The following is a 26,511-nucleotide window of genomic DNA, read 5'->3' on the forward strand; positions in this document are numbered from 1 at the left end:
CCATTTATTAAGTGTTTGCTATCTGTTAGGTACTGTGTTAAGCAAGTTACATGCACGCTCGAAGTGGATAATATTATTACCCTCATTTTACAGATGAAGAAATAGCAAGTCGGGAGAGTAAATAATTAACCCAGGACCACACACTTGATCCACACAGAACCTGGATCAGCCGGTCTCCCAGACTCAAGTGTATTTCCTGTACCATTGCATAGGCCCTGCCTTCATGATCCCTTGAAACTGTTCAAGTCCTTCTACCTAAAAATATCCATTAAAAGCCCACTTTACTTTGTATCCGATAAAGAAATACTCAGTATGTTTCTTATTAAAAATTAAAATTTGTCTTGACAAAGCAAGATCTCCTCCTGAGACCTTCAATTCCAACAGGAGGAGAGTCCGGGGAAGGAACAGCAAGTTTGTCACAGACTAAAATAGCTTTCTCCCTCCTGTGCCTATATTCAAGCATATGGCCTTAATATGACTTGATTGTCATTTCAATCTCAAGAAACATGTTCAGTGGCCATCTAAGTTTAGGATTTTATTCCTAAGTATACCTGTGACATCCACAGGAACATTGGGCACCTTACCTCCTACCTTTTTTTTAATTTTCAGTACCTATAAAACATGATGCTGAAGTGATAATTGCACAGTATAGTTTTAGAGGATGTTGAAACATTCAAGAATATTGATAATATCTAGAAAGGTTAACAAAGGCTAAAATTATGGAACTACATAGAGTATAAGACTACACCCAGAAAAATGTTTTACAATAATAAAGTCCATTCAAAACAACATGCTAAAAACAAATGTATAATACTTTAGAATGTCAATAGAATGTTCAGAGTTGCTATTTCCAATGGACAAGTGGAGTTGGTTAGGCACAGTGGCCACAGACAACCACTGGGCAGTTCTGTCTGTTCCCTTCCTCCTGAGACGTAGATCCAGGTAGAACAACATTTACACCAATGGAAAACCCATGCAGATCAGCTACCTATAAGGTTCCTACTACACTTCCTCCATGGTCCTCAATTTTCTAAGGGAAACATAAAAAATCCAGTCCTTTCAAGAAGTGACTCACTAAACATTATTTCTCAAACATCGGAGAACATCTATTATTTTCTTGTGGATCTGTGATACACTATGTTATAAGAATTAGGCCTATGAAAGCATAGACTCATGAAATTTTAATTGTAAGAGGCCAGTGGGTGAAATTCTCTTACTTTTCATATAAGCATATTGACTTAGAGATAAAAAATATATATATAACAGAATTTATAAACATGATGCTGTAGAAGATGACCGTCATCATCATCTCTTTTTAATCTTAATAACATTTTAAGTTTTGAGAACCACTGGCGATTGCCGAGTTTCAGACGCCTGGGAGGTGGCAATAGGTCACCAAGACCCGTAAAAACAGAGTGAGTGTTGACTCACCAAAACCCACTCCTTTAAGGAACTCTTTTAGAAAAACAAGATTGATTTGACAAAATGCAATGTCTAGTGAGGAAAGGAACTATTACAGCCAAAACATTGACTTTTTTTTTTCCTTTCCTTTTTGCTTTCCTTTGTATATTTAAAAATCCAATGTTGATATGCTGTGTTCCATCCATTTTGTAATAATAGTACATACCACCCACAGTTCCACGTTTCTTTCTTTTTTTTTTGTACATGCATATTTCTGTCAAGCTGTTCCACAGAAAAGGCATTTTTAGAACTAACATTTGTAGAAATTGTAACACCATAAAATTCACATTTGTGTTGGAGAATCGCTAGCAATGCCTGCAGTGGAAGAAGCGTGGTTCCAGGATGGTAATGAGGATGGAGGTTGTGTCCCAGGGGGTCACTGTGAAATCCTATTAAGCATGTGAATGGTAATAAAGTCCACCAACACTGTATTTTCAGTAGAATCTTGCTGGCAGATCTCACTGTGGGCCAAGGAATAGCCTAAGCACAGTTTTCCTCTTATTTGTTACTAGAGGCCCAGTGCACGAAATTCGTGCACTCAGGGTGTGTGTGTGGGGGGTCCCTCTGCCCAACCTGCACCTTCTCACAGTTCGGGAGCCCTCGGGGGATGTTCGACTGATGGCTTAGACCCGCTCCCCTGGGGAAGCGGGCTTAAGCCTGCAGTCAGACATCCTTAGTGCTGCCACGGAGGAGGGAGAGGCTCCTGCCACCACCAGTGTGCTCACTGCTTCCGGGTGAATGGCGCTCCCTCTGTGGGAGTGCACTGACCACCAGGGGGCAACTCTTGCCCCCTGGTGGTCAGTGCACGTCATAGTGACTGGTTGTTCTGCAGTTTGGTCGATTTGCATATTAGCCTTTTATTATATAGGATTACCTCTCCCTTCCTGCCCTACTCCTGCTTCCCCTCCATGTCAGCTCACATGCACTCCAGCCCCTGCCTCAGTCACCCATTGCCCCAAGTCTGCCCAGGATCACCCACAGGGGTCTCCTCTAAGCCTTTCATCCCTACCCCAAATCAAACGTTTGGTTCTATGTCCTGTCCCACTGAATCCATGTTCCCTGGGGTCCTTTGAGGCAAAACCTAATAGTACAATTATTCCTGATGTGTCTTCTCATGGGAACCAGCATGTATCCATCCACCCCTCCATAGCATGAAAGGCACTACCTCTACAGTGGTGATCAGAAATAGAATTATACTTTCCAATCTTACTGATGTTTATTGGATCCCTCCATTGTGCAGAATACACTAGCAGAGATGTAAAGATGAATACAATGCCTTGAGTGTCCTTACGAGTAGTCTAAAGCAGGGGTCAGCAAATGTTGCCTGTGAAGGGCCAGACAGTAAATATTTTATCCTTGAGGGCCATAGGATCTCTGCTGTCACTCCTTAGCTCTGACAGTCTAGTGCAAAAGATTAGGCTGAAAAGTATACATTTTTGGTGGGTAGGAAAATCAAGATTCAGACTTCAGTCTTTTTGATTCCAAGGCCCCAAGCCCGGGGGGTTTGATCTGAAACAGATGCAAAAAGAGTATTTTTCCCTCTACTGTGTCTAAATGGGGAGTGGATATACTGTATCTCATGATTTTTTCAAGTACTTTTTGTCACTAAGGCAAATGCTCAAGTCACCATATAATCCAGAGCATTCATTACAGAGTCTTGTTTATAAAACTGTTGTCACGAAAGAAATAGCTTTGTTAATCTTCCACTCATCACAGGGAATGAATGTGTGTCAGCCTTTCCCGAGATGGAAAAAGGTAGTCAAGATGCATGGACTTGCCGGGAGTTGCCAGCGGGTCACCAGCTTAAAAACATATTAGCAGGCTTAGAGTTCCTTGTCCAGGCTGCACTCGCTCTCCTACAAATCCCTCCATTCCATCTGAGGACTTGTTTATTTTGAGGTTGCTTTATGTGCTGGTGAAAATTGTGTCTGAGAGTTGGACTGAAGCACAAGTAGGCACTGAATGATTCTGCCCCTCCGTTTACTACAGCTTCATTTGTTCTTTGTTTATAGAGCCATTGCTTCCCAGTGATGGATGGGCCGAGAGCGAAGTACCTCCTTCTCCATCACCACTTCCCGTTCTGGAATTGGGCCTTGAAGATTACAGCCACAGGTATCGATAAAATGATATACCATTTATGTTCCGAGTTACAGTTTTTCGGGGAAATCCCAGAAACCTTATTTTAACTCTGTTTCTTTCCAGAATGGAAATCTCAGAGTGCCTATAATTCCTTTCCAGTGAAGGCTTCTCATAGCTGATAGATTCGATTGTTCGTATTTTGCTTCTTGGAATTTTTTAAGGTTCATCAGATATGATAAAATATTTAAGAAAATTGTTGGACTTTCTTTTGCCAAGTTAAAACCTTGGACACAGTGGAAAGCTAAGAAAAGTTATATGGGAAGCTATAAAGCAAAACTGAGAAGACATAAAGCTTGGGTTTTTTATATTTTCCTTCTTTTGTAATTGGCAAACCCTAAAGGTATTTTAAAAAATAGCTTTTCCCAGAAAGTTAATGGAATCTAGAAATTAAAGCAGTGCCATATATAATCTAAAATATTGCAAAGAGTGCCCAATGTTATATCCAGTTTGTAATAGAAACAAAAAAATCAATATTTTTTTAGAATCACACAAGCATGAGAGAGAGAGATTTGCTAAGCATATACACCATTTAACTAGTGGAATTCATAGATTTTGTTCTTCTGATGAATTTTAAAACTCATTAAATTGCCCCTTTGCTATTTTCTATATTTATTACGGCTGTTTAAAACTGTGCATTATATTCTATTCTATGTCCCATGATAATCCTGTGAAATTTTTTTCATTTTTCTTGCAGCAATGCTGGTGTTATTCCTATTATACTTTTTATTACAATCTGCTAAAAATTAAAGCAACACAACAAGAGAATAGCTAACTCTACTAGCTGGCAGCTTACCTATACTTAGCTATCTCTGATTCCAACATTTTTTAAGTCAGCTATCTCACTCAAAGACAGTTTCATAAAATAGATTGATAATCACACTCATGTTCGAGATCTCTGTCTCTTGGGGATTTTTGAAAGAATATCTGGACATACTTATTTCTGTGCATTCATTTCCATTGCCTGCCTCAATCCTGAATCAAAAATGAGAGACTGATGGCATTAAATATTCCTTTTAAAGAATGCTTTTATGTATTCTACTTGAGTGTTTATCTGTGTATATGTGCAAAACTGTTGGGACAAGGGAAAGAAAAATCAGATGTAAATCCTACCCTCAAGGAGGTGGTAGGCTAGTTGGTAAAAATGACCAGCAGAACACAAGGTACAAAGTGGTATCTACAAAAGTGATATAGATAAAATGCTCTGGATGTCTAAGGGGGAGGAGAATGCTTCCAGATAGAGCACCCAGAACACATGATGGAAGAAAAGTAGCATTTGAGATGAATCTTAGCATGTGAGTAGGGTTCCAGCAGACAGGAGCATGTTGGGACCAGGTTTGGGTGTGAGACATAGGTTAGGAAAATGGAGGATGGTCAATGTTCACGGGAAACACAGCCTCTTCAGGTACCCTCTGTGGCAGTTGGAGTGAAAGATACTGAGGACTGTCCTGGGGAGGATGGGAGAAGCCTTCAGATTGTTCCCGGTGAAAGAGGGACCAAGGCGGGTCTGCCCCACACTATCTGGAAATAGGTTCTCCTGGTATCACATGAAAGGCATTTCAGGGACAATCATGGAGGATTTTAAGCAATAGTGGCGAGATTTATTAGCGTGCCCTTGAAAAGGCTGCTCTGATGAGGCGCTTCCCTGGCATTCAGCTGGTAGGTGGCGTTCACTGCCCCCAGGTACACCACGCCCACATCCAGGCCAGGTGGGTTAAAGCCATCTCACTGCGGAAGAAGTCTAGCTTCAGATGCCACAGGTTTGCACTTGTCCCCAGGGCCCAGAGCTGTACCCCCTGCCTGCCTGTACCCCCACATCAGAGGCCCAGGCGTCTAGCTTAGTCTCTTCCCCTCAGTCTGGCCTGAGATCAGCACTGTGAGCACTGTGCTTCGGCCCTGCAGCTGCTAAAGAGACTGGGGCTTTTGGTTAAGTTTACCTATATTTCCTTGGGTTTGGGAAGAGGTAAGCTTTCTTTCACACTATCCAATATTTTTCCTGGATCTTCCTGGGGCTATGGGGGTGCCTCCCCAATCCAATCTCCTTCCTAGATGTTAGGCTTTGTCCTTGTCCAATCCCACCTTTTCCCCAGGTTTGTTTCCTCCCCTTTAATCCAGGGAAGGGGGCCATTGGAAAACCAGTCTTTCCTGCCCTCTGGGATGTTGGTCTGTTTGGCAGAGTGATGGAGGCTGTTCCCCTGTGTGACTGAAACTGTAGTTTCCAGATTTAATCAGCCTCAGGCAGTGTTCTCCCTTCTCTTTTTGTTAATCCCTAACTAGCTTCCTATGCTAACAAGATGGAAAAACCCTGAGAGACAGAGAGAGAGAGAGAGAGAGAGAGAGAGAGAGAGAGAGAGAGAGAGAGAGAGAGAGAGAGAGTTAGTTAGTTCAGAGATGTCACAGAGATAGAATTAGTGAGAATTAGCAAGTGCCTTTTTGGGTGCTTCAGTGTCTCCACAGATTTTTTTTTCTTGCCCTTTTCTGTAAAGCTCTTTTCTCCATGATCTTTACAAACAGCTTATATTGGCCCCTACCGCTGTAAATCTTCATCACATGATTTGAAATAGTGACTTCCATTTCTGTTTCCCCTCTCCCTCCCTAACCTTCTGTGTTTTGGCTTCTGTTCTCACCCCTTCCCTAGGATTGCTCTCTTCATCAACAGTAATCTCCTTTCAATTAAAAGTATGTCGTTGTCTCAAACCTGATTCCTTTGTTCTCCTCCACAGTATGAGAGTCATTAATTTGCTCACCCATCCACCCAGAAGTATTTATGGAGCTCTAAACTGGTCACTGCAGAAGGTGCTCGGATTAGAAAACATCCCTGCGCTAAGGAATGCAGCCCCCTCTTGAAGAGACAGACACACAGCTAGGAAGTAGCCTGCTTGCTGAGCATTAGATACAATCTGCTGGCCAGTGGCTCTGCCTGCAGGGAGCCAGGAAGCTCTTCCAGGAGTGACGTTGAAATGGTCCTTTGGAGAAGAGAAAGGAGCTTAGGAGGCAAAGAAATGGTGGGAAGGGAAGTTTGGGTTAGGAAAACCCAAAAGAAGGGAGAGGGCCATACAGAGCGCGCTCAGGGTGGCTGAAGCACGTGGCACCTGGGGAAGAATCCATGGGAAGGGCATTGTCTCTCACTCTGTGGGCACCGGCTTCTCCAGAGAGCGGGGAAGCATTGCAGGGTTTCAAGCCTGGGTGACAATATCAAGTCAGTGTGTTTGGTTGTGGAGGATGAGTGGACGGAAGAAGCCCTAGACAAGGTTGCAGTCTGGGTGGGGACTGGCAAGAGCAGAGGAGGGCTTGAATGGAGGGAAGAGCAGCATGGTGGAGAGGAACAAACGGAGCCAACGACGTGTTTGAGATAGAAGGAACAAATCTAACGCTTTGAAAATCTCCCTCCTGGGATTTCCTGACCTGCACCATCCTGCGAGCTGCTGCGTTGCCTAGGTGACCAGCAGCAGTGGGGTTTGGATGTGTGAAACTTGGGGTGGAGGAAGAATTGGAAGGGATCCAGGATGGCTGAGCAAAGGAGGCTGGGAGGCCGTTCTGTCTTTCAAAATAAGTAAATAAATAAATGAACTTTGAAAGCCCTCTAAAAGGGAAAGCGGGCTTTAGGGATGGAGCCAGTCTTATGAAGCAGAAAACTGCTGTTGCATGAAGAGTAAAAAACAGATTTGATCAAACGTAATGCCTGCACTTTGAACCGAAATGAAATCGGGGATTTACTGAACTTATTTGTAGCATTATATCAATAATTAGCAGACAAAAATTTAGAATATATGTGTCTGAGTGAAAAGTAAATAAATATAAAGGAAATATATTTTCTCATGGCAAATTAACAGCAGACAGAATATAATAACAGCTTAGACAATATTTGGTTGTTGTCTATTTCCCTCTATCTTGATTCTATCTCATGTTTCTGTCCTCTCTCTCTCTCTCTCTCTCTCTCTCTCTCTCTCTCACACACACACACACACACACACGCACATACATGCACACACTCATCTTTTCTCACTCAGAGTAGCCAATAGTTGAAACCTATTTGTGGACACCTCAGATTCCTGACATGATTTTTGGCAAGCCCCTAAAAACTTATCCCCCAGCTTTTATTTCAGACAGTTCTCCTTGAACATTCATGGCCAGGTCCTACATGTCTGTCACATTCCTGATTTGCCACCACACTCAGGACACTGGTGTATGTTTCATGCTACCCCGTTTATTCATTATGCAGCATAATTTGACATTGAGTATCATTTCTATCTGATAGATCCCCTGGTTGTTCATGCTGAAAACACCGCCTTTACCTGAGGCATGTCTGTGGCCTGCTGTCAACGTCCAGCTTCCCGCAGCATCCACTGCGGCCCACTCAGCCATGAGCACATGCAGACTCTTTCAAGAGTAACATGCGTCATATTTTATAATCATCGTGCCACTCTCCCACTTGAAGAAGTTTTCATATGTAGCATAAAACTGCAAACTGTTTTGCTAGTCAAACTTACGGCTGAAATATTGGCATGTTAACTAATTCAGTGCTGCACTCATTATTGAAGTGCCTGTATGCTCACACCGGCTTTAATCCCATAGAGCCATATTAGACTTACTTCCCTCCTTAACTATCTGCCAATCTGATATCAGCTTCAAATTCATTTGTACCATTGCAAGTGTACACTTGGTCACATTCAAAACAATGGTAGCAGATGTATATATCACTATGGTTAATTTTATTTATTTGATTGTATATCAACATATCTACAAAAAGAAATTCACTTTATTTAGACAGGACCTTACTTGATGTTATTTAATCAAGTGGTATTACCAGCTTTTTTTTGTTTTTTGTTTGTTTGTTTGTTTTTAATGGAGATAGAGAAGGTTGTCTCCCAAAAGTCTGGGGAAATTTGAGTTTTTATTCTTAATTTGTCAATGAATGTGTGGTTTCGTAAAGTAATCTAAGACAATGAAGTGCCATTAACTAGTATGTTACTCATTTGGGTAGATTCCCACAGTCTTCCTTGAGCAGAGGGCTGTAAATGCATGGGGCCTAAGTTTCAATGAGGACTATTCATGTTGGTCCTAAACCTCCTCCCTAAAGACTTTCATTATAACGCATGGCATGTGTTTGGATTGACTCTGGTTTTCCTTTGTTTCATGATATGCACCCCTCTCCTGAAACAAACAAACAAACAAAAAGTGAATCTAAAATGCAAGAAGCATCAGAGAGTGAGCAAATCTATAGTAACAGGGAAAGTTTCCATTTCTTTGGACTCAGGATCAGCAAGAACCTGTGCCCAGGTTGGCCACCATTTTAGCCAATGTGTTTGTGGCTCTGGGAAAAGTTCAAGAAACCACAGTTTGGGCCAGCTGTGTGACCTTGAAACTTCAGCCTCCCCTTTGGGCCCGAGTGTCTTATCTACAAGATGGAGAGTTAGATGAGGTGACCTTTCCCGCCTTCTGGCTCTGAAAGGCTCTGATTCTATGAAGCCCATGAGTCTTTCTGACACTAAAACCACATCATCACAAGAGATCAAAGGATGAAAGACTAAGTGCACATGGAGGTCAGATAACATCATTAAAGGCAAGTGCTTCCAAACAGGAGGCTGAGGGGGAGCTCACAGTCACAGTAGCATCTGAGTTCTTTAAGATGAGCTGAAGCAGTGAAAGTGTTGCCATTATGCGAGGCCAGTGGCAATAGCACTAGTGGGTCAAGGATTTTTGTTCACAGTTGGCATATTTTGCCATCACTAGACACCACATCTAATACATTTTCTATGTCAGTGGCTTTGTCTATTGAAAATGTAGACAGACATCAAGAAAGAAGAAAAAAAATGAGCTTCAAATTCGAAAGAGCAGATTTAAACGTCTTGAGAAGTTTTTGTGAAACGTATAATTTCTTCACTGTAGAGTGCCTCAGGCCCTCATTCAGGGACCAATCTAACCTACAGAAATAAAGAAAAGAATTAATAGCTCACTTATTGAGCTCTTATTGTGTGCTAGGCACTATTGTCAATATTAACAAATTTCAAAATTAATCCTTACAATAACCTTACAGAGTAAGTGCGATTACTATTCATTTTGTGCACTAGTACACTGAAGCCATGGACCCTGGCCTCTAACTCTCAAGCCCAGGGCCCTGACCATTGCACCACATTACCCTTCTAAACAGGAGCGAAGGGGTCTCAGACAGAGACCTACCAAGAGGCTGAAAAAGCAGAGAAGGCAAAGTACCTGAAAAAAGCCTGGGGAACTCAAAAAGCAGAAATTTGCATTCATTTGGGAAGCTTAAGCAGATCTATTTATCTGCTTGTTTCCTAAAAGCTCCTATCGAACTTACCCTGAAGAGACACGATTCTCCTGACTTTACAAACTTAAATCACTTTATTTCTTAACAACACTGTAAGATAAGGAGTGTAATTATACCCATTTTCTACATAAGGAAATCCAAGCACAGAGGGGTTCAATAACTTGCCCAGGCGCCACAGCTAGTAAGTAGCCAGGATTTAGAACTGGGCAGACCCGCTGTGGCATCTGTGCTGCCTGACCCAGGTGCTTTCATCTCCCCACTACATCACAATAATAGAGGTTCATCCATTCATTCATTCATTCAGCAATGTTACTTAGCTGCCCATCAATTTTAATATTGCTGTAAGGCAATATTAAATATGCATGACTAATGAGTTTCAATAAAAGATTAAGCTTATTTTGGTATATTTGGTTAAGAAACTGAGATCTCCTGTACATTTTAAAAGGGTTTTCATTCAAAATAGTTTATTTTTGTTGTCATTGTTTATAGTGTCAAATATCAACTGTTTAAAAAATTCAGCCTCACTACTTTCAGATTCACCAAGATACTTGATTTGAGTTTTCACTGTATTTAAGATTAGGATAAAGTTATGTTAAAATGAGCCACCATATTTACCCATAATTACCTTCTGAACATACAGGAGTACCAAGGGAGAAGGTTGCTGTAATTTAATTTATTTTATAAATAAATTATATATATATATATATATATATATATATATATATATATATATATATATATATATAATAAAAGCATAATATGCTTATTAGACCAGACGTCCTTCCGGACAACCTTCCGGACGAAGCGGGAGCTGTAGCCAGAGCTGTGAGGAAGGGATCAGGCAGCTGCTGCGGCTGTGAAGGCCTACTCTTGCATAAATTTTGTGCATTGGGCCTCTAGTATATATATAATTTACTTCCAGATCAAGAAAGAAGCTCTCATCTGTAATTCCCTTATATAATTTCCTCCATCCTCAAGCAAAATAAATACAGTGTTCAGCAGAAATAGAATTCTATGAGATTGACTACAAGTATTAGGAACCCTATAATGAACATTTGATGTATCTTGTGTCTAAATTGTCAAGTGTGCTTTCCCTGTTATTTCCTTTTGGTATTATTGATGAGTAGACTCTTTGCTCAGCATTAACATTAGTTTTAGATCCTAGGTCTAAAAAAGTAGAAAATCAAACTGCTGCAGCCATCAGTCATTCAACAGGATGGTTTTCTCTAAGGGATTCCCTTTCACTTGTTTTTAAAGGAAGGGCATGCCTAGCCCATAGACATCTAACCAGAGTCTAGTCTGTGCTGATATCTGGCGACATCCTTTGAAGTGCCTGTGCCTTCCTGCCTCGCCTTACACACTCAGAGTTATAGATTGTACTGCAGGATCCCAATTAGCGAGAACCAGTCAAGAGGAAAACACCATATTAGCCAGAGAATATTTTATTTAAATTGTAGAGTGTGATAACGTATATGAAAAAGAAATTGCTACATCTCATGAAAGAAACCTGACATTCAAGAATTAGTTTAAAATGCATGGTTGTGTGCTGCAAAGAGAGTGGTGAGGGTCTCTGTTCAAAATGAGGACTGCTTCTGAGAGAGAGAGATTTTATTCTAAACCTAAATATGGCATCTGGCTTTTTTCCGCAGTTCTGGGATGGATCCGGCTGTGTATTTTCCAGATCAGCACATCAACTTCAGATCTGTGACACCAGCCAGGCAGCCCGAATCCATGAGTCTGAAAGCCTCAAAGAGCATGGACCTTGGTAAGTGAGGGTGGGGTGACTTCCAGGTCAGCTCTCCAGCCTCAGCCCATCTGTCTTCCCTAATGTCCTGCCTTTGTTTCTTCAACTCCAACCTTACGGGGCAGGGCCTACTGAAGCCTAGAGCAGGGGGTAATGGTCATCCTATCTTCTCACTTCCTCTCACATACTTCATTGTAATTATCCCTTCCCTTTGTAAAAGAGAGATAGATGACTTATTTTTTATAAAGTGGTCCACATAGGTCAGAAAAATATGATGATTCGTTCCGGAGGATGTGAATCCCATTAGCATTTAACTCACCTGCCTTTGGATCTATGCTCTCGCTTCTGCTGGAGACTTTCCGTTGCTTACATACACATGTGTCGCAGGGCCTGGGAAGATAATGTGGTTAAATGCATCCTCTTCCACAGGATTTCCCCTCTCTGCGGGTGATGGGCAGGAATGGCAGCAAAGGATTCATGTCTTTAAATGCCCATCTCCCCAACACTGGAGAGAAGAGGGGTCCTGGGTTTGCCAGACTGAGGGTGCCAGGGTTCCCTCGGGTGGTGCCTGAACAACTTCATTGAGGTTCTGAGCCCCACAGGGAACCCGGTAGACTGTTGGCTGCCAAGGCAGATCCAGGGCCCATGCACAAACCAGGCCCCGGAACGTGGCACCCCGGAAACTTTTCAGATACCCAAGGACATTGCTGCCCTCCCATGGGGAGAGAAAATGTTTAGAGAGGAGTGTGGGTACAATTCTCAGCGAATTATTCATTGCTTCCTGAATGCTCAGAGGCCATGCTTTGCCAATGTTTTTTTTCTTGAGGCGTATTACATATTTCATTAGTAGCAAATAGTAGAAAATAGAATAATCAAAACTGCATGTTCTACAAAACACTCTGATAAATAGTGCTTATCTGTAACTCATTTACAGGAGTTCAGAAAAATGTTCAATCATGATGAAACAAGAGAAATTCATCCTATTTTCTATAAATTAAACAGATCCCTGGGTCACATTTGCTCTAATAAGCTATAGTAAAAGACGGGTAGAAAGCCTTACCGAAGATGCAGTACTGAGCACTGGCAAAAGGGGGTATTTTCTCTCATGTGATCCTTTAAAAAACAGAGGAATAATGTGTGACAATGGCATAGGTTATTATTAATAATTTAAAGGGCAATTTATTTTCATAGAGTGCTTGATAAACATTTCCTGTTCAGTCTTCCCAACTCCTCTATGACAAAGATGAATGGATAAAAACTGCTCTTCATTTTGGAGGAGAAATATATTACTGTTTTCCTCATATAATTTTTAAAAGTGGCCAGCACTATGGTTCTAAAAAAATCTGTGCAAAAGAAAACATAGCATCCATTTTAACTTAAGGAAGGAAAAATATCAAATCTGTATCCAGAAATGGTATTTCTTTGGATGTTTCTTGTTGCTGAAAAGTTTGTTTTTAAGAGTCTTTCTCTCTCAAGTTGAAACAGTCCTTGCAAAATATGTATGGTGAGCAGTCACCCATTGCATTTCATCGTACTTATGCCATAGATGACAATGATAATAGTAATGTTTGTTCAGCTTACAGAATTGGGCAGAGGTCATGAGCTGTTTTCTTCAGGACACTAACACCAAACTAAGAGCATTGGCTAACATGTACTGTACAGCAGAAGTGGTAAAATAGGCTGGAAAAACATTTTTAAAGTAACCATCAACATGTGGTCCCTTCCAGAAAGTGCCAATTTAAAGCTAACAGTCTTGCAAAGGGCTCTGAGGGTCACTATTAGAACTATTTTTCACAAAGTAAAAAAATAAAATAAAATAATTGAAGCAAAACAAAACCTCCTGTTTGTTGTTTAATTAATTTATGTTGGATATTGCTCCTGTATCAAGTGGGTAGGAATCTCCAAAAGCTAACAGGCCCAATCAGTACCTTCTTTGATTTGTTTGTTTCATTTTTTGCTTCTGGGGCTATGCTAGTATTTTAACTCAAATACTGATGAGTCATTGTTTATATGTTCAAATTACTTTAAGGTGAACAGGTTCCATTTACTTATTTTCACTTAGGTTTCCAAAGCCAGAAAATCCTTATTATAAAAAATAAAGCCTTCTCCTCCCCCATCTCCTTCCGCTATTCCCCAGACACAAACAAAATTTTAAAATAGTTTGCTGTGTGCATCCTTCTAGATAGTACTCTATCTATTTGCTGCCCCATCTACATACAAATATCTATATTATATATTGTGTTTCTTTATAAGATATGTGTGGTGTTATGTTATATGAATGAATCTTGATTTACAATTTACATTTCCCCTTTTGATTGAATTTAGGCTTCATTGAGAGTTTTAGCAGATTTTTATGTTTGGGGGCTTAGAAGGCCTGTTTGTATTTCTTATTTTATAATTTTTTTATTCATGTCCTTTGCCAATGTTTCTATTTGTTAATTCTTTTTCTCTTCTTAAGAATATTATATATGTTGCAAATAATTTCTTATAATTTGTCTTTTTTAGCTTGAGCATGATATTCATTACTATAAAAAGGTTTTTGTCTTATAGTCAAATATTTTCATCTTTTCCTTCATGACTTTTAAGTTTTATACTTATATATTTTCTTTTAGTACTTTTAAAGTCTTGTGGTTTTTTGTTTGTTTTTTTCTTTTTTTTGTTTTTTAGTTTGTAGCAAACTGTAAGGTAAAATTATCCATGGCTTATGAGTGGAAAATTTTTCTCCATGTAAATATACAAATTATTAGTAACGTTTATTGACTTTTGCATCTCTTTCCCATTAATTCAGAATGCAGTCACAGTGCACACAAAATTCCCTTACTGCCTGAGTTGATTCCTAGACATGCTGTTCTATTGATATATTAGTCTGTCCCATGTCAGAACCATCCTTTTTAGATTATCATGTTATCATGCTGTATTTTGATAACTTGCAGGACACTCTTCCTCTGATTTTTTTTCTTTAATAAAATTATTTTGGCTCTTCATAGGCATTTATTCTCCTACATTTATTTTGATGAGATCAGCTCATCAAAATAAATTTAAAAGTTAAACAGAGTGTTTCTTTTTGTGTGTGTGCGTGTCCATCATCACGTTTGCTGATGGTTCCTGATAGAAATGTTTTCACCAGGTTGAATAAGTTTCTTTGTATTTCTATCTTCTTAAAAAGATTTTTATTTGCTCATTTTGTTTAATCAGGAATGTATGCTGCATCTTATTAAGTGATTTTAATGATCTATATAGAATGATTATGAGAATTTTGTTCTTTATTTTATTAATATGGTGAGTTATATTAATAGATTCCCCAATATTTAATCTCTGAATGACTTGAAATTTTTCTCTGCACTTGTAAAATGTATAAATGATTAATATTTTCTATGTACTCTAAAAGATAGGTATAAAACTCTAGTTATAACTTTACTTAGTGTCATTAGTTCCTATATATCCATTATAGATTTTTTGAGGCTCTTCTACCTCAATATGTGGTGGACACTTTTGTCAGCGTGCATGTGGCCACATTTAAGTAACATCAAGAATGATTAAAATAATGAATAAAAGGAAATTTATTTTTAAATAATTAGATGTAACTATGCTTATTCAAAGGGGTTAGGGTGTCATTTTCTGGGTTTTCCAGAAAATCAATCTTTTCCTACTAATTGTAGACCTTCCTCTATTTATTTAAATTACCAGAATTACTATGTTCAGCCTGGATCCCTTTAATTTGTTCATAATTGAGCTTGTGTGGGTGTTGAGTTGGAAGCTCTCAGGAGCTGAATAACACAGCTGCCTCTTTGGCCTTTGGCATAGGGTTTTCCCCCAAAGAGCTGGCCTTGTTGGCAGTATGCCAGAGAGTTACAGTCAAAGACTTTTTGTTGAGAAATAAACATCTTTCATTTCCAGGCCTGGTGTTTTACGACCCAGTAATACTTTTTAAGTAGTCGTCTGAATTATTCTAGGGACAGCATTTTGGCCCATTCATTGATCTAATCTACTATGTAGCTCAATTCAAAGTTAAGTTTAAAATGTTATTTCACACAAGATTTTTTTTTTAATGTTTTCTCTCCTGTTTCAAATCGGCCTCCGAGTAGTACTCCTATTTCAGAAGGGCGTCCTGTAACACAGTTAGGAGGAGCCTGAGGGTGGTGCAGATGGGAGATGCTGGCCAGCTGTCCGGCCCAGTGCAATGAGAGGAAATGAGCTCTAAGTGATGCATGAGGCATTCAGGCAGCATTTTCGGAAGTTTCCCGACAATGAAGATTGTTAGCATTCCATGTCTCACAGTCTCTTTAAAAAGTGCATGTGTTAGGAGTCCCTAAAATCAAGATGATAAATAAACTGGCTGATTTTCCTTTGGGTTCAGCAATTTTATTTTGTTAGTGGCTTGTTCAAAATTTGTCTTAAGACAGAAAATATTTGCAGACACTCACAGCTGAAGTAAATTATATATCAACTGATTTTTCATATCAACAAAGGTAAATATTTGGTTCACATTTTGAATATAACCCCTTCATAAATATTAGACATTTCCATCAGAGAGTAGTTAGGCATATAATGTCAGACCAAAGATGGACATGAAAATATTAATTAACCCCACTCTACTTTTATAATTAATTTTTAAAATTAATTTTTTGTGTAGTGAAATTCTTCCTTGTATATTGTTAATAATAAGACAAAAATCTTGAACACTGAATGTATCAGAGGATTTTTATTAAAGTGTATATTCTAATAACTATTATGCTAGTTTATAAATTACATATTATATTAATATAGTACATACCAGTAAATATCCTTTATAATAAAAAGGTAATATGCAAATAGACCGAACAACGGAAACGACTGGTCGCTATGACACGCACTGACCACCAGGGGGCAGACACTCAATGCAGGAGCTGCCCCCTGGTGGTCAGTGCGCTCCCCCAGGAGGAGCACTGCTCAGCCAGAAGCTGGGCTCATAGCTTACGGCTGGCGAGCACAGCAGTGGTGGTGGGAGCCTCTTTCGTCTTCATGGCAGCTCTAAGGATGTCCGTCTGAGGGCTTAGTGGGGAGTGGGCCTAAGCCGTCAGTTGGACACCTCCAGAGGGCTCCCGGACTGCGAGAGGGTGCAAGCCGGGCTGAGGGGACACCCCCCCCCCCCAAGTGCACAAATTTCATGCACTGGGCCTCTAGTATATTAATAAATATAAATGTTTGTTTATATCTATGGATCTTCTTTATTGACCATCAATAAGTAATACCTTAGAAGATAGTAAAAGCTGAATCAAGAACTGCTATTTAAGATAAAACTTTGACCTATTTAAAAATAAAAGACCTGGTTGGTAAAGAATTAATAGGAACACCAAAAGAAAGTGTCTACCAGCTCTAATAAATGAGGAAGAGTATACAGATACAGTCAGGTGTATGCCCTAAGCTTTAGGAAGTCCAAATGAAGGAATTACCCAGAATGCTACTTTTTCATTAAATGCATGTTTATTGAGTGTCTACTGTGTGCCAGGAAGTAGATTAAACACTGAGGATTTAGTAGTAAATGAGAGAAATGATGTTGGCTGCATGTATCTAGATTAAAACCCTAACAGAACCTAACAGAAAACTCAAAAGTTAAAGACTTCCAAAAGGAAATACTGACATGATGATGATAACTTATCTCAGAGAGGAAGAAAAGGGAGAGGCATCTGAAGACAGGAATGTGGTTGTTTTCAGAACTAGCTGATAACATTGCCTGTGTAGAAAAGAGGAAGAGAGAAGCAAATGGGAGGAAGCAAGGAAGAAAGGGAGGGAGAGAGGGAGGGAGGAAGGGAGGAAGGGAGGAAGGAAGGAAGGAAGGAAGGAAGGAAGGAAGGAAGGAAGGAAGGAAGGAAGGAAGGAAGGAAGGAAGGAAGGAAAGTACTGGAAGAGCTAGCCAGCTATTTGAGATGAAGCTTGCAACACTTACAGAGTTAGGCACTCAAGCTATTTTTAGAGCACAAAAAAGAAAGTCTGGTGGCCCATTGTTTAGCTTAGCTAACCACTGTCAGGTGGAAAGCAGTCACCCAGTTCCTGTGTTAATTTTATCTTCATCTGCACAAGAGAAAGATGTTCGAATTGGAAAAGCACAGCTTCTAGCAAGTGAAAGACTAGACAATTTATATCCGTGTACACCAAAAGGATTGTGATTATAAAGTGACTGTCCCTGATTATTAGAAATTAAGAAGAGTAGGCCAGGAAGCAAATTACCAATTTTCACAAAGATGAATTCCAGAGGCAACTGGTGAAGCTCCTGATCTCAATGCTGATCCTCAGAGGATTGCCCTGTTTGCACAATGAAAAGGGGGTGGGGAGAATGGTGGTTACCAGCAACCTCCATGGGATCTCTGAAACAACGGATGTCTTAGTTCCTTTTTGATAGAATTTTTAGACTGATAGATCAGGGAAATGTTATGGTTTGCATCGGTCTTTTTAAAAAGAATTTAATTCATTTTTTTTAATTGAGACATGAGCCAAATTTTACACTAAGATAGGTAATAGCATTAGAATGCCCTTTCCCCAAATGTGCTAATTAAACCTCATTGTCACTCTGAAAGGAATTAAATAATATATACTATAAGACTCTGGATCTTCTCATTATATTCTAATAAAACAACAGAATTTGATGAAGAATAGATACATATAATTTGGATGAAGGCATGAAAGGCGTTCTTCCAAATTTTTAGTAGATATTGTCTCAGGGAATTGGGTAATATGTTAGACTGACAGAATTAGCATTCAAATCATTTCTTCTGGAATTGAAGAAGATATAATTTAACAAGTAATGATGGATGCATTCATCTAAGAGGCATTCTTAGATACTATTTTCCAGGCAATATCCTAGGTAAACAAGATAAAGGCTTCATTCACTCTTATTGTGTTTTCATTCCCTTTGGGTAAATACATGATAATGTTGTATACAAGTAAATTAACAATAAAATTTCAGATAAAGATGATTTTTTCTGAAGCCAGATTCAGGTAGAGAGGAAGACTCAGGAGAGGTGAGCCTCTTTTAGAGAAGGTGGTAAGAAAGGCAATATCCTGGACTCCAGTTAAAGGAACTGAATTGTACAGGTGTACAATTTGGGAGACATGGTATCATTACAGTTATTCAAGATGTCTCTGGTTTTTAGTTGACACCCCCAAAGCTAATTTTATGTTACCAGATCAAGGAAGACAACAGTTCCACTCTACCCTGGCCTATATGTAATTACATTATTAAATATAGCACTGTATTTAAGTCTGAGTACAATATTTTAATAGAGACAAAAACAGTGTAGAATGCATCCAGATATTGGTGAGAGGCCTAGAAACCATGTCCAATGAAAAGCAGTAGGAAGAAATAAAGATGTCTTGCTTGGAAGAAAAATGGGTGGAGGCACACGAGAGTTCTCCTTAGGAATTTTCATGGCTAATACTGAAAAACTCAAATCTGTTTAAAATTGAATATGCACCCCAAATATATCAAGTAGTGATAGCTTCTTCAGAAGATACGTCAAGTTTACAAGCTTTGAAATGTAGGAAGTTAATAATGATGGAAAACTAAATTCTGGTTTGTGACATGTTTGGTATGCAAGGAAAAGATAGATACATAGATTAAAACAACTCATGAAGACTTGGAAGCAAAATTCATCAGAATTATGGAAAAGGATCCAGTTTTTCACGATTAGATAAAGGATAAAATGTTATTTTTTAGTGTATCTTAATATATTGATATAGTTAATATAACCACACAGGTTATAACTCAACTGGGGTGACTTAGTGAAAACAAGTGAGTTTAGAAAAATTATGTATCAAGACTCAGGCTGAATTCTTAGTAAGACATCTCTGATGAGAAAAGGGAAACCAGTGAAGAAGACCTGGAATAACTGACTTCACAAATAGTTTGCAACACTGCCATCAAAGCAGGCCTCTCACGACATTAAAAATCAAACATTACAGTTAACTAAAACTTAATATGTAATTAAATTTTAGACAACTATGCATTTAAGAGTGAAAATGAATATTAACTTGTATTAATATTAACAGAATTATAGCGATATAGATCACGTCTCAGTATTTGTAACATAACTAGAATCTTAGATCTAGCAGAATAATACAGATTTTGTTTAAAATTATTTAGAATAACTATTTGGGTTGGAAGCAAAGGCATAAAAATGCCTTTTTATAAAAAGGACTTGATTTTCTCCTTGTAAGTCCAAATGCATTTTTCTGCTTTTTTTTTTTTTTTTGCCTTTGCATTGCCTAAGAAATATGTTTTCAAGAATAACTTCACTTAGTGTTCATTATTACTGTTTATTGGAAAATGACTTTTATACTACGTCCTATGTTTTAGATTTGCCTAAAAGTCATGGCACATTTCATCACACCTCTCTCATACCATCTCCAATGAGTAAATGTGACAAATACCTAAACACTATTGCTTTCATTTGTCTTTTTTTCCTTTTTATTGAATTTATTGGGTTAAGAAAATTATATAGGTTAAGGTACATAATTCTAGGACACCTCATCTGTATACTGTATTTATTGTGTGTTCACCACCCCAAGTCAAGTCTCCATCCATCATCATTTTATCATTTGTTGAATGAACGGTTAAGAGGCACAACTCTCTCATATACTTCCATGAGGAAAAGAAATTATCTTCGAGGCAAGGATCATCTGTCTTATATAAAAACATGTAACCTGATGCCTAGAACAGGAGATTCCTTGCTGGTATTAGTAATAGCTGGATAATGTTAGTTGTATTATTAGAGGTGAGCCTCTACCTCTCCTACACATTTTTCTTATAATTAGTGTTTGACTTGAATCGTCAATATAAGTAAATTCTCTTCAAGTGAGTATTGTGAAGTACTGGGGGAAAGGTTCTATGGATTTTGTATGTAGAACTTCAATCAATCATGGGGTCACAAATGGTCTCAAATGTTGACATGCAGTGTTTCACATTTTCTTAGGTGGAGGCATTGTTCAGTGGAATACATAGATAACTAAAAAATTCAATGTCTCCAAAAGAAACCCTAGGTTCTGTTTTCCCACAGGAGATATAAAGAAAACTACATTTGTAATAGAATCTTAACCAATGATGTATGTCAATAACAAATCCATGCAGATCTTTATTAAATTAGCCTCTGTATATTTAGAGCATTATTTGTGCTCTGATGGAAAATCTTGATCAATAGAGAAACTGCCTTATCCTTTAGAACTGAAATATTCTGGGTTCCTCTTGAAATTTGGATTAATACATGGAATGCTTCTTTGTTTACCTCAAAGGAAGCTCTACCTCTCAGATACTAAGCATTTTAAATAAAGCCAAATATGAACCTTTCCTCCTCACTTGCCTTTGTTTTGTAAACCATTATTCATGTTTAAATGAAATTCTGTGTTTCTTCTTAAAGAACTTTTGTGCTAATGCAAGAACATCTTCACAAAAATGTGAAGCTAAGGGAGCTATTTAAAGAATAGAACAAAATACTTAAATTCTCCTTCTCAGTATGAACCAAATTCATTTTAATTGTTTTGAAGTGAGATTTCATTAGTTAAAAATATTATTTATCAATATATAATTAAATATAGTATAATAATAAAATATTATATAAGCATCCTATCTAATAAAGAGGGAATATGCTAGTTGACTGCCCCGCCCCCAAAGATGGCGGCGCCCACAGCCAATAAGGAGGGAATATGCTAATTGACTGTCACATCCTCAAAGATGGCGGCACCCATAGCCAATAAGGATGGAATATGCTAATTGACTGTCACGCCCTTAAAGATGGCGGCACCCACAACCACAAGATGGCGGCACCCAGTCCCCTCAATCTGGCGCATGCCTGCCTCTGGAGTCCCCCAGTCCCTCAGCCCCCCAGCCGCCCAGGCCTGTCCTGAGGTGCAGGAAAGCCTCGGATGGTGGCTGCCCAGCCACCCAGGGCTGGCCCGAGGCACAAGCAAGCCTCAGATAGTGGCTGCCCAGCCACCCAGGACTGCCCGAGGCTCGGGTAACCAGGGCTGGCCGAGGCTTGCACTACCAGCAGTGGCAGCAGCAGAGGTGTGATGGGGCATCGCCTTCCCCTGGTCCCCAGGTTGCCTCCCGCCCCTGAGGGCTCCCAGACTGTGAGAGAGGGCAGGCCGGACTGAGGGACCCCCTCTCCAATGCATGAATTTTTATGCACCGGGCCTCTAGTATAATAAAATGAATATATGTTAAATGAATTTTGACAATTACATAGTTGTCTCTTCTGAATGATATTTGGAATGATTTTTTTATGGGCCATACTTTAGGCGGAAATTAATACTACTGTGGGGAGGTACAACTACCTCAGTTTTAGGTGCAGTAATTTCAATTTGTCCTTTAAAAGTCAAATGGGAATAGCCTTCCATATTTTTATTTTAATATATACATATTCATACCTTTACGATCTTTTTTCTCAAAGTGATTGTATTGAACAAATGCTTTTAAATTTGTGTCCTTTAAGAACAATCTAGCTTAAATATTATTTTCTTTATCTTTGCTTCTATATTATCATTTAATTGTAAAGTTTGCTCTTGAATAAATTTGTCCTGATTTATTTACCTATAATTATAATTGGCCATAAGAGTTGTTTCCAATTCTTTGTTCTTAGAAATATCAATGTGTTGAGCCTGTTAGTACATAAACCTTTGTAAACAATCATGATTATTTTATCATTATAAATTTTTATAAGTATAATTCCTTGGCCAACTGTTGTGTAAAGATTTAAAGCTTTTGACCACTTGCTCTCCGGAAAGGGAATATTGCTCCTATCAGTAGTATATGGAAGAATCTTGGTGTCATTATTTTATTTTATTTTTTTACTTTGGCCAATTTTATAGAGTTAAAAGGATATTTTTCTTTTACTTTTAAAATTAACTTTGTGGCTCAACATTTCTTATACATTTATTGACTCTATGTTTTCTATGGTGAATCTTCTCAGCATTGCCTCTGTAAGGCTAAAAATTTCTAAATTAAATATCACCTCACTGAAAATAAAATGTTATTCTACATTAAAGGTCAAATCTTCACTCTTACTCATGGGGGAAAATAGATATTTTGCTTTTTCTTTCCTAAAGCTACAGATGTTACCTGCTCCAAAATACAATTAATTAATAAATCTGTGTTTCATTAAATGGTTAGAAAATGTCTAGCTAATTTGAATTAGAAACAGAGTCAGAATTTAGACTTATCCAAATATATAAAGAGCCAGGGGCCATCACAACCAAAACAACCGAACAGGCTGCATGGGGCAAACAGGCTGGCAGGGGGGTTAGTGAGGGATGACTAAATGACTGAACAGCAGGCTGCATGGGGCGACCAGACCAGCAGGTGGGTTAGTGAGGGACAACCAAATGACTGAACAGCAGGCCGCGTGGGGCAACCAGGTCGGAAGGGGGGCAGTTAGGGGAGACAAGGCTGGCAGGCGGGGAAGTTGGGGGTGACCAGTCCAGTGAGGGGCAATTGGGGGCAACCAGGCCAGCAGGGCGGCAGTTGGGGCGACCAGGCCAGCTGGGGGCAGTGAGGGGTGACCAGGCCAGCAGGGGGGGGGGGGGGGGAGTTGGGGGCAACCAGGCTGGCGGGGGGAGCAGTTACAGGCGACCTGGCCGGCAGAGGGGGCAGTTGGGGGCAACCAAGCTGGCAGGGGGGGCAGTAATCGGTGACTAGGCTGGTGGCGGGGGGGGGGGGAGTTACGGGCGACCAGGCCAGCAGAGGGAGGCAGTTGGGGGCAACCAGGCCGGCAGGGGGGGCAGTTGGGGGCAACCAGGCCGGCAGGGGGGGGGCAGTTGGGGGCGACCAGGTCTGCAGGCAGAGGGAGTTAGGGGTGATCAGGCTGGCAGGGGGGCCAGTTAGGGGCGATCAGGCAGGCAGGCAGGTGAGCAGTTAGGAGCCAGCAGTCCTGTATTATGAGAGGGATGTACGACTGCCTGTTTTGGCCCGATCCCCTTGATCGGGCCTAAACCGGCAGTCGGACATCTCCCAAGGGGTCCCGGATTGGAAAGGGTGCAGGCTGGGCTGAGGGGACCCCCACCCCCACCCCCCCGTGCATGAATTTCGTGCACTGGGCCTCTAGTTTATGATAAAATCTGCTTAATCTTGGGTAAATCAATCTTTTTTAAATAATTTCTTTTTAGTTCTTTATCAAAGCACTAAAATTACTATATAGGGTGAGGCAAATGTAGGTTTGCAGTTGGTCATGCAGAAAAAGACATGCAGGTTATTATTATTACAATAGCTTTATTAACTCTGTCTCATGTACTCACAGCTGTAAACTTATGTTTGCCCACCCTGCTTACAGCTGGCTGCTTTAGAACCCCAGGACCCCTTAGTACAAAGGATGGTGTTACCAGAACCACCTACTCTGCTTTTATAGGACTGAAAAGGTGTTCAACACTTGAAAATATAATTTCAGTCTCATGTAAAACTCATCCACCTATTCCTTCCTCCTTTCACTCCTTCCCTCCCTCCCTCCCTCCCTCCCTCCCTCCCTCCCTCCCTCCCTCCTTTCCTTCCTTCCTTCCTTCCTTCCTTCCTTCCTTCCTTCCTTCCTTCCTTCCTTCCTTCCTTCCTTCCTTCCTTCTTTTATTAAACACATATTTGGGTTCCTTCTGTGCCAGATACTATTTTAAATAACTGAGATTTATCAGTAACAATGGACAACAATACCTATTTCTGTTAGGTTACCTAGAGTGGAAATAGTCTCATGAACAGAGTTTGAGAGATTAGGGATGTTGTAAACAGTAATAATAAGTGAACAAAGACACCAGAAAGATAGTCACTATAACAAACATAAACTACAAATTGTGGAGAGAAGAGACATGACTGGAAAGGCTAATGTTTCAATGCCCACTTGGCTAGAGTTCATGAGAAATGGTACTAGGAGCTCTATCCAATGATGGGATTAAAATTAAAATAGAGATCAAATTTGAAATTGACTAATCAAGTGTGATGGTTCCAAGTGAGCTGGGAAAAGCTGATCTACCCTCTGCTGATCCAGGAACTAACTGGCATAAGCCCCAAGTACATCAGCATTGTCTTGAAAGATTTGTGAGTGCCTGCAAAGGTTTCAGCTGAAATCCTTGAAAGTAAAATAAGATTATAGCAAAAAAATGGAAAACATTAAGCTTGTTTTTTAAGTTTGGGGAAGGTTTTTGTAGCAGCCAAAATGAATGAAAAATGAGTTATATCCGAGATTTCCTGTATCCAGCCTTAATAAATCAGTAGATGCCAGGTAAGTGAATCATGCCTGAGCTTTCTCTGGACTCAGAAAGGCTAGAGGACAATCACAAGTGGCCAAGTCCTCTAGCCATAGGCTAGTAGTGAATAGTCAAGTAAGAGTGGAAAATTCTGAGTTAAACAGCCTTCTTAGACACAATATTGTTCACAGTCTTCGAATGTGTTCGTGTGCATTGCTGGGTTTTTAAGAGTCTACACAAATCTTTAAGACATAATATATGACACAGACCAATGGAACAGAATCGAGAGCTCAGAAGTTAACCCACATATATATGGGCAACTAATTTCTTACAAAGGAGCCCAAAACATACAATGGAAAAAGGAAAACCTTTTTAATAAATGGTGCTGGAAAAATTGGAAACCACATGCAAAAGAATGAAGCTAGACTGCAATCTCACACCATACACAAAAATTAACTCAAAATGGATTAGAGACCTAAATACAAGGCCTGAAAAAATTAAATACATAGAAGAAAACCCAGATCAGAAAAAATTAAATACATAGAAAACCACAGTATTAACCTTATGGACCCTGGTCTCAGAGAGGCCCCAAAGTCAAGGGAAGTAAATATCAAACTAAATATTAAACTTCGATGCCTGAGCTTCCAACCATTAAACCTTTCTGTTTCCAGTCGTATTCATTTCTTAGTGTTAACTCTAAAAACAGAAGATACATCCTCACTCCTATTTAAGTGTTAATTTTCATTCAGGACTCACTCAAGTCTTGCCTTCTTCAGCTCATTCTCTAAATTCCGAAAGCAGTTACCACTGGCAGCACTAAGTTTAGCACAGAATTGCATACTCTTTGGGGTACCTACCATATGAATTTTTTTTCTCACTTCGATTAGATGAGAAGCTCTTACAGGGTCAGACCTTATATGTCTTTGGCACCCTCCTCATGCTTAGAATGTGTACCTGCTGAGTAAACCCAAGACGGATGACATGCTTGGGTTTTGGTAGAGCAATCTGGGTGCAATCTCAGAAACCTATTGATCGCCATGATTGATTGGGCTGATCCTACTTAGTAGGCAGGTTCTCCTTTCCTACATCAAATGATTGAATGAGTAGATGGATAAAAGTGCAAACAAATACTTAAAGGATCAATGAATAAAAGTGCAAATAAATGTTTGGTTTGGGTAGCAAAATAAAATAGGGATAAAGATATTTTAGGAGGGTGTACTATAGCACTCCATGCTCATGTTCACTTAACACAAACCAGTGTTGTTTCTTTGATAGCATTTAAAGAAGGTTCATAATATTGAACATACTTAAGAGCCAAACACAGGCAATATAAAAGGCCAAGGTTATATATCATTATACATATAAAAGAGTGAAAGCAGTTGTTTAGAACTTGAGAAAAAGGGCTGTGTGCTTTATTTCCTAAGTGGAGGAATCTATGAATAAATTAGGCAATCACTTGACATAATTGATTTATATCATGTGAATTCCTGGCACTGCCTGAGGGTTAATTAGATCAGATTGTTTTGTGGCCCTTCCTAGTCTTCTAGCACTGACATTTTTTTCCCCTTTGTGTTAATCTATACCTCACTTTTATTGTTTTGTTTTAATCTCAAGAAGCATATTTTTATTTATATTATTTAAGTTCAGTTAACATGAAGTTTTTCTTTTGTTTATAGAGTTAGGAAAA

The 26,511-nt window shown here is 39.4% G+C and overlaps 1 protein-coding gene across 1 annotated transcript in view; it reads left to right on the forward strand.

The window, feature by feature from the left end:
* The window catches only part of PARD3B (par-3 family cell polarity regulator beta), a 902,602-nt gene that overhangs the window by 530,379 nt on the left and 345,712 nt on the right, over positions 1-26,511 (forward strand). Inside the window, exons 14-15 of the mRNA XM_079783005.1 lie at positions 3,474-3,573; positions 11,536-11,651. Of these exons, the coding sequence (XP_079639131.1) occupies positions 3,474-3,573; positions 11,536-11,651 (216 nt within the window). The remainder of the gene's footprint in view (positions 1-3,473; positions 3,574-11,535; positions 11,652-26,511) is intronic.

Source organism: Cnephaeus nilssonii, assembly GCF_951640355.1.
Source record: "Cnephaeus nilssonii genome assembly, chromosome: 10".
NCBI lineage: Eukaryota > Metazoa > Chordata > Mammalia > Chiroptera > Vespertilionidae > Cnephaeus > Cnephaeus nilssonii.